At 35.4% G+C, this 9,306-nt stretch overlaps 1 protein-coding gene across 3 annotated transcripts; it reads right to left on the bottom strand.

Annotated features, from left to right (window-relative positions):
- Nucleotides 1–3,441: 3,441 nt before the first annotated feature.
- Nucleotides 3,442–9,013, bottom strand: LOC122036131 (probable E3 ubiquitin-protein ligase ATL44). Of its 3 annotated transcripts, none has more exons than XM_042595348.1 (3): nucleotides 7,814–9,013; nucleotides 4,479–6,306; nucleotides 3,442–3,619 (listed from the first exon to the last, which is right to left on the bottom strand). In XM_042595348.1, the coding sequence occupies exons 2-3, from the start codon at nucleotides 4,993–4,995 to the stop codon at nucleotides 3,540–3,542; spliced, it is 597 nt and encodes a 198-aa protein (XP_042451282.1). In that variant the 5' UTR covers nucleotides 4,996–6,306; nucleotides 7,814–9,013; the 3' UTR covers nucleotides 3,442–3,539. The 3 variants fall into 3 exon arrangements, with proteins under 3 accessions (XP_042451282.1, XP_042451281.1, XP_042451279.1); XM_042595347.1 differs by having other exon boundaries at nucleotides 4,479–6,312; XM_042595345.1 differs by having other exon boundaries at nucleotides 4,479–9,013.
- Nucleotides 9,014–9,306: the final 293 nt, after the last annotated feature.

The following is a 9,306-nucleotide window of genomic DNA, read 5'->3' on the forward strand; positions in this document are numbered from 1 at the left end:
AGAATTTGAAATGAGTTTAATAGGAAAATTAACTTACTTTTTAGGATTACAATTCAAACAAACAAATGAAGGAAATTATATTTATCAACAAAAATACACTAAAAATTACATAAAAAATTCGGAATGGAAAATACTAAAGAAATAAAAACACCTATGGCAGTGAACACAATCCTAGATGATGACCCCAATGGAAAATCAGTTGACCTAAAATACTATAGGAGTGCCATAGGTAGCCTACTGTACTTAACTGCAAGTCGACCTGATATTTTATTTGCAGTTAGTATGTGTGCTAGATACCAAGCATGTGGTAAAGAATCTCATTTGACTCAAGTCAAAAGAATCTTTAGATACCTTAAAGGAACAACAAATGTAGGAATTTGGTATCCTAGAACTAACAATTTTGAATTAATAGGATATTCTGACTCAGATTATACTGGGTGCAAATTAGACTGCAAGAGTACAAGTGGTGGATGTCAACTACTAGGTCCATCACTTGTCAGTTGGTTTAATAGAAAGCAATACTGTGTTGCTCTGTCTACAACTGAGTCAGAGTATATAGCCATAGGAGAATGCGTTGCCCAACTATTATGGATGATTCACACTTTAAAAGACTTTAACTTAAACCTTACAAATATAAAAGTATTAATTGACAATATTAGCTCAATTAATTTAACAAAAAATCCTGTGCATCATTCCAGAACCAAACATATTGAAATTAGGCATCACTTTATCAGGGATCATGTCACTAAAGAAGATATTAAACTCAAGTACATTGAGTCCAAATCTAATTTAGCTGACATATTTACCAACCCTCTCATTGAAAGTGAGTTTAGCAATCTACGTAGAAAATTAGGGATGCGTTTAATAGATTAGGATTCTTAAAGTTCAAAATTGTTTTCAAAAATGGTTGTTTTTAAATTCTAGGTTAAAATTGTTTATATTTTTCAAAATTTTCTATTTTTAGAATTTCAAAAATAAGTTTTAGCCTTAGACTAAATCAATTCCTTAAAAAGCATGTTCCTATAGAGCTAGTATTTGAGCATCTCACCAACACCCTATGATTACCTTGTTTGTAATTGTTGAACATAGAAATGGGTGAGATGCATAGGCAAATTGTTTGGACTTAAGATGATTATTTCAGTGCATCGACATAAGTCCGAGCATTAATCAGGTTAAGTGATTCAGTTTAGTCAAACACTAACTAATTATAATTGGCTTAATCTAACTAACCAAGTGAAAGTTGTTATCTACTGATAGTTAGTAAGTAACTAATTGGTGAGATAGTTGTTTATTTTTTCATGTCAAGTTCAGGGGGAGAAATTAATTATCTTCATATTTATTAAAATATTTTGAAATTTATGTCTTCTTAAAAATATCTTAAAATCTATTTTCTTTAAAACATATTGGATCTAACTTAATTTTAAAAATTAGATTTTAATTAGTTTTAAAATTTTGATTTTTCAAAACTTAATTTTGAAAATCGTATTTATCTGCTTAGTTTTAAAATTTGAAACTTATAAACTTATGATTGAAAAGTGTTTCAAGTTCAAACTTAATTTGAAAATTAAATAAAATTAGTATTGAAATTTAATAAACTTGGTTTGAAAATTTTATTACCTTTATAAAACTGATGTTGAAAAAGGTGTTTTAAGCTTGCAAAACTTATTTTTGAAAATTTGATTAATTTTACAAAATTTATCTTTAAAATTTTCTCTAAAATTTTACAAAGCTATCTTTTTAAATTATCTTTCTAAAAATGACTATTTTTTCAAACTTAGCTATTTTTGAAACAGATAAAAGATGAAACTTAAAACAAAATTCTCAAAAGTTTTCTATGTTTTTAATTTATACTCCCCCAAGTCAATCTGGCTTATGTTTGTATTCTTTCGTGCATCTTTTACTTAGTTGTTTAAAATCATCATTTATTCTATATTTCTTTTTTATTAATGTCAAAGGGGGAGGGTTAGGTGATTAAGTTAGTTAAACAAACAAACTACCAAATTTAAAGACTAACTTAAAAACCAAATTGATTGTTTTAATTGTCTATTTTTCACTAACTTAATCAGGTTGTCATTGCTTCAAAAAGTGGGAGATTGTTGGTGCGGTTAGCACTAACGATCTAACTCAAGTTTTGATAAATGACAAATTAGGTTAAGTTAGTTTCCATTGTTATCTAACACTCTGATTGAGTGTGCAGGCGAAGCCCAGACAGGTCGACGGGCTAACCGGATGTCTGGCAGGAAGCCAAGCTAGGTTGATGGGTCGACCAGATAGCTGACACGAAGTTCAAACGGGTTGACGGGCTGATCGAACGTTTTGCACGAAGTCCAGCTAAGTCAAAGGGTCGACCGGATAGCTGGCGCAAAATCCAAATGGGTCGACGGGTTGACCGGACGTCTGGCAGGTAAGTGAACGTAAGTCACTGGAGGGGAGTGACTGTGAGGACGTGTTCCCGGGAAGGGAACTTAGGCGCCGATCCAACTTAGATCTATTTCGGAACTCTAAGTTGAGATCTTGACTAGATTCCGTTTTCGGTGAGACGGAATATAATTAATATTCCAATTAATCATAAACTGTGTTAACACTCTATTTTGCAGGATATATAATTTATTTGTCTCGGACTAACATTTTCTTGCACGAAGGAAATTGCTGGAAAACAAGGGCCCGAGCGCCCGGAAGGGATCCGGGCGCCTAGAGGTCCGGGCACTCGGAGGCAAGTTTTATCCTCCAACGCACGTCGACATGTGGAGCTTCATGATTGGCTCGGCTACGCCACATTCAGGGCGCCCCGAAGGGATTCAGGCGCCCCGAACCTCCTATATAAGGAGGGTGAAGGCTAGAGCAAAGAAATGAACAACTACGAGATTATCCAAGCTTGCTCTGCTGTGTCGTGCTCCTGCGACGCTGCGAGGCTACTCCGATAAAGTGTTTTCTTTTTCATTCCTTACTTTTGTCGATATATTTTTGTTATTATTAGCATTCTTGTAACTCGATTGTGTAATCATTTCGAATTGCTAGTGATTTGTCCAATGAAAGCACTCGACGAGTGCGGGCCTTGGAGTAGGAGTCGACATGTTCTTATTGATCAAAGGAGAAAATATCATCAACGAATGAGAAATATAACAAAAGTATGTTAAGATTGAGAGATATTGAAGAGGAATAGATTATATTTTATAAAATAACATCCATATTTAAAAATAAATTTAATTTGTTAAAAAAAAGAGCCCCTTTGTGATTTTGTTCATTTGAACCATAATAAGCTACGAAATCTAAAGTTTGATCTAAGATCATGTAAATATTTATCCATGTGGACCCTATTCTTTTATACTCTTTTTAAAAAATATACATAAAAATATATTTAATATATTAAAAATAATAACCCAAGTTTTAGAGAATGAGATTGCAATTTTTTATCATGTTGACCTATTCTTTTTCATTCTCTTTTAAAAAAGCACACATAAAAAATATATTTAATACATTAAAAATAATGGGCCCCAATAAAAATTAAGGCCCTAAGCATAGGCTTTAATGACCTACATCTAAAGCTGCCCTTGGCCGGTGCCCACGTCCGCGAGACAGTTGCCGCCGCGGCCTACGCAGCTGCAGCGATGCCAATGGTCTATTAACAGGTGAACAAGACAAGGTTAAATGGTCTATTAAAAAATTGTTAATTTTTAACTCTAAAATTTGGTCTTTTCTTAAACAAAAAGCTCTGCAAACCTAAACTAAAGGATAAATAATGACCACTATAACATTGACAAAATTTAATTACTAATGCTGAATTATGCATTTATACCGAATGATTTTTTGCCGGTAATAATCAGTAAAAACATAAGAGATCGCATAAATTTGGAAATTTTCCAAGTTGGTTTCATCCAACTGGGTAGTGTTTTCATTACACGAAAGCTCGGTCGAAAAGTTTCTACAAGATATTTGTTAATTGGCCGATCAGAAGTCGCTCGTGCTTTTGTTAATTTGGAGGCTACCCAACTGTGCTCAACCACATATATCCCTTATTCCTCCCTTCTTCTAGAACTCAATTCCGGTGGGAATATAGTACTAAAAAAAAAATATATGATTAACAAAGATAAAAAAAAAAACTTCAATTGATTCGAGTATTATAGTCTGTAATAAAACATAAGGATGAAAGTTATAATCTAATAAAAATAATTATGAAAAGCACGACTTCATGATCACAATAACGAAAAAAATGAGGCAAAAGTAGTCAAAATAATATTCATAAGTATCTTGTTCTCAAACAACGTGTGAGTGAGGGTTACCAAAGTACTCCATTTCCATTTGCAAGTAAGTTGAGACATTTTTCATCAAAAAAAAAAAGTAGTAGAAGATCAAGCTGCCTCTCTGATTGTCGTGTACCAATTACACACGAGATGAACAACAAATTAATTAGTTCAAAAACGACGAGTAAACGTAATAACAAACATGTGGCGTGCATGTTGTTTAGGGCAGGAACGTACTGGATGCGCCCCCATCGTGGAGCTTAGCGCCGGCGCCGGAGTTGGCGCCGCACTGCTGGCACCGGAGCGGGGCGGCGACCGCCAGGATCCGTCTGCAGGTGGGGCAGGAGGATTGGGACCGAAACCAGGTGTCAACGCACTTGGCGTGGAAGCCGTGGCCACACTGGGGCAGTACGCGGACGAGCTCACCGTCAGAGAACTCGGCGAGGCAGATGGGGCAGTCGAGCAGCACGATGCCACCCGCAGCAGAGGCAGAGGAGGAGTTGAAAGAGAGGGTGGGGAGTGCTCGGATGGCCTTCATCTTGAGGCCCTTGTTAGGCGAAGCAGGGAAGGGGATGCGGGCCGATGAGGTAACCGCGTGATGTAGCCAGGCGCAGCGGGCGAAGAGGGCGAGTCCGACGACACAGATGAGGGCGCAAAGGAGGACGGCGAGGATGACAACGACGTCAGAGTCGAAGGGGAGGGGACTCGGCGGCTCCGCCTCTGACGACAGTAGAAACCTCGCCGGAGAACGCATTTCGTAGTCGATTAAAATCGAAGAGCTAGCGAGTTTCAAGGGACGAGTTTTGGGAGAGTAGTCAGTTGGAACGCTGATTTTTATAGCACAAAATAGTAGAAATAATATTATTTAAATGATGGTAATTTTCATTGTAGCTCCTAAAGTTTACATTATTTATTAAAGTGCCCTTAAATGGAATAATAATAAAATGGCAGATTTGGGCGAATAAGTAAATTTTTGAAAATAATAAAGGATATTTTGATGATTATAAAATTTTCTGAGCTGTTCTAATAAAAAGATAAATATCATAAAGTTGAAATGAAAATTTTCAAAAGTATTTATTTAAGAGTAACACCATATACTCTAATTAATTATATCATTCAAAGACTAACACACTATTAGTTCGTCTTAGACAATGATTAGGTTAAAAGCTTAAAGATGACCGTACAAAATACCTATCAATATCATCTAATTTAATACACAAGGAAAGAGTAGGCAATTGCGTACATAAAGTCCTGAGGAAGATAGAAAGGTATCCCAAAAAAGATTACCGACATTATTAATATATTTTTTTTCAAATTTAAATTTTTGAACAAAACAAATAATTTCAGAGAAAAGGTAAACATAATCTCATCATATTTATCAACAAGATTATAATTGAAGAGAAAACTCTAATTTGAAAGAAATATACTCCTTAATGGAAAACTCAACATCACAAAGGAGTTGAAATGGAATAATGCCTTTCCAGACCACAAGAAGAATAAGTAGGGTCAAAAAGCATCTAGTTGGCTCGGATATTTAATTTTATCTTATTAATTAAGTTTAAAATAAATAATAAAAATATTGTAGTCAAAACTCAAAATAACATTACCAAATTAACATATCTGCAGCTTTAAATTTTATCTCTGTTAAATTAATAGTATCTAATATTTACAAAACCAAAACTCAACCTCAGGAGCCTTGGGACAATGGTACCTTTACTAATAGAAGATGGTATTTATTTCTTTAATATGTTTTTTTTTCAGTCTCAAAATATCGTGTGTGCACATCCTTTTCTATCACATAATGACCAAATTGAAGCCAAAAAGCTAAAAGAAAAAGAAAAGGTTATTGCCCGTGTCTATCTTCCTGCTAGTGGATGTATGCAAATTGGATAAGTTACTACCCAGTTCAGTGGAAGGAGATTCAAGCAAAGTTAGCTTGAGATTTTCTATAATAGAAAAAATATATCTTCAAAAGATTGCTGCAAAAATGGGGCCATGTTCTCCGTGAGGGCAACAGTGGCTAATCTGATATCTTCGTTTTAATTGATCGAATCAACCTGTTAAACTGAAACTGATGGCAATACATCGTATCAAATTACTATACTAATGTAGCTGCTAAAGTGGGGATATATATTGTTCCACTGAGACAATTACTTAGATTCTATAGCTCTATGTTGCATCATTATCCAGTTCATAAGAAATAATTTGGAATATAAAGTAACTGCTTGCTAGAAAGAAAATTAAACATGTCAAGATGCATTAGACCTTAATGATGCAGATCCTTCAATATTAAGATTTACACACAGGCTTCTTTTGTTAGACGACATGGAAGTTTATGGAATGAATTTGGATATTCCCTTTACATTTTGAGAAAGTCTTCCTATGATATTCATAGCAAGTTGTTGTTAACCAAAATTGTTTTTTGTTCTTTTGGTAGGCAATGCATACAAGCATGAGAACTATTAACCATTGGCCTTTCTTTCTAGTTTTTTTCCCCTAAAATTTTATTGTAGATTTCCTTTTGTTAGACTTAACAAAAGCTTAATACAAAATTATTGATCTCTAACCTATAATGAACCAACTGTGTTTGCCAAGTATAAGCTTTAGAGTTCCACCACATAATCTGCACAGCTTCGAAGTTAAACCTAAGTATGTGCAATTAGTGCATGATAATTAACATGAGTTCCATGAGATATCTACTGATTACTACTAACAGAATATGTGTCAGATCATGGAGACAAACTTATATAATTCTCTCACTATTTATATGGTCGGAAACTCATATAACTATAGGTACAGACCACATCCCTAGTTCAGAGTTCTTACAACACCCAAAAAGGTAACTTGAAACTAAAATGTAGTGCTTCAAGAAAGTTTTAGCTACAAACTATAACTGTCATTTGACTATTATAGAGTACTGACTAATGTAAACTACTAACTGAAAATGGTTAAAACAAAGTAAGAGTCAGGGAGTTAGGGAAGAAACTTACTGAGGTTTATCTCTAAAACAAAGTAGCAGTGATCACTATTGGAGTTGATCAATGGATAAAGTATGATGTGCATAAATAGCCGTTCTAAAGACTTGTCTATTGAACAGCATTATTCTCCATTAATATTTAACAATCTAAACAGTGTCAAGTATGCTGGATTCATCTTCTGACAATTTTTAAGCAAAAGTGTATATGGTTCACTGATTGACACAAATGTTGAGGGCCAAATGAGTTCAACGCTAAGATTTTGCTCTTTATGTGGTACAAACTTATATAATACAAATCATAAGTGTGAGATACAAATTGAGACCTGACAAATCTGACAAAAATAATAAAGTTTCATATTTTGTAGGGCAACTGCCAAATTTGTTAAAAGGAATTTAATAACTATTATTATTTTATGTACGAATTAATCTGAGAAAATTCTATAGTATCTCACTGACTTTGACAATTACATCAATGAAGAACAATCATCGATATTGTGAAAAGAAGTCTCCTACCAATTCAGTGTAAACATTAAAATTTAACCAGTTCTTCTGTAAATTAAGTATAACTATATTACAGTTAGAAAAAGAAACATACCTAAAGACAGCATGTGTGCTGCAAGCATAAACCTCCCTTGCCCCTTCTTGATGTAATAGTGCTGCACCTTTTGCAATCGTACCTATGCTTAGTAAAATTCTAATCTGATCCCAACCAACAAAATCAAATCTGTAATGTTCACATGGTTTCTTGATTGTCAAAACAAACTCTGAATAGCATTGAACACATGTATTTTACTGGAGCAAAACCTGTTCTGTACAGGACCAGTAACCAAGCACGGCTTTAAACCTTGAAGCCAACTACCAACAGTTATTTAGATGAAACCAAACAGATATGCCTATCAAGTTAAGATAAAATAAGCACAAATTGATGCAATCAGATTGAATCTGTTCTACACACAAGTGGAACCAAGATGTACTTGATGATCAGAAAGGAGATCTTTCATCAGTGTCAACTAGCATGGAATGATATTTGAAACTATTGACAGATAGATATGTGCCATCAGTAACATCAGATACATTCGGTCCAATATTCAAGTTGCAACCATTGTATCCATTTTCAATGCGCATGAGATCAAACCCTAATAGAACCATAATCTCACTTACCAGCAGTATCTATCATGTCATCCACCATCACAGCAACTTTTCCTTTAACATCACCGATCAGATCCAAAACCATAGTTATAGGAAACCCTAGACCCAAAACCTAATTCGACCCAAAATCCTAATAGAAGATCTAGTTCTTGAGAAAAGCTGTCAGTGGGTGCGGTAGATCTCCATGTCCAACAGCTCCGTCCGGGCCGGTAGCGCCGGTAGGGCCAGTAGCGCCGATGGGGCCGGATGGGCCGGTGGTGCCGGTGGCGCCTACAGGGCCGGGGGGCCGGTTGGTCCGGTTTAGCCGTCACGGCCTCACCGGCCCCACCGGTCCCCGCGGAGCCACCGGCCCCGCCGGCCCTGCCGGCCGCCCCGGCCATGATGACCGTGACGGCTAAACCGGATCAACCGGTCCCCCCGGCCCTGTAGGCGCCACCGACGCCACCGGCATTAACATAATCGAGGACAGCTTGCCCGTCAGCTACAGCCGCGGCTGCTACGTTGGAACGTAGATTCATGATAGAATGGCCGGAGGAGGGATTTGAGCAAGATAAGATGGACGGAAGAGCAGGATAGAGAGAGGAAGGAAGAGAGGTTTGAGAAGGAGAGGTGGAAGCAGGAAGGAGTTGGGAGGAGTTGTAGGTTTTCGTCCTCTCCATTTAGCCTTAAACATTTCTGTTTTTTTTATTTAAATGAATTTCAAAAACTTTTTAAAAATATTATTTTCCATTTTTAAATTATTAAAAAAATAAAAACTTTATTTTAAAGGTGATATTCATTTAATAATTAATTTTGCAACAGTAAACAGATATTTTATAAAATAAAATTTAATTTAAAAATAAAAGCATTTGTCATTAACAATATTTATACTAATAAATTCAAAGGTATCAAAAAAAAAAAGTTAATAATAAATATTACTTAAGTTTGAAATTTCTAAAT

Source organism: Zingiber officinale, unplaced genomic scaffold (genome assembly GCF_018446385.1).
Source record: "Zingiber officinale cultivar Zhangliang unplaced genomic scaffold, Zo_v1.1 ctg133, whole genome shotgun sequence".
Lineage (NCBI taxonomy): Eukaryota > Viridiplantae > Streptophyta > Magnoliopsida > Zingiberales > Zingiberaceae > Zingiber > Zingiber officinale.

Excerpts from the sequence above, each read along its gene's own strand:
- LOC122036131 (XM_042595348.1), bottom strand. The coding sequence starts at position 4,995 with ATGCGTTCTCCGGCGAGGTTTCTACTGTCGTCAGAGGCGGAGCCGCCG. Across the intron at positions 3,620-4,478 it reads CCACGATGGGGGCGCATCCA|ACCATTGGCATCGCTGCAGC; the intron begins GTACGTTCCTGC and ends ACCTGTTAATAG.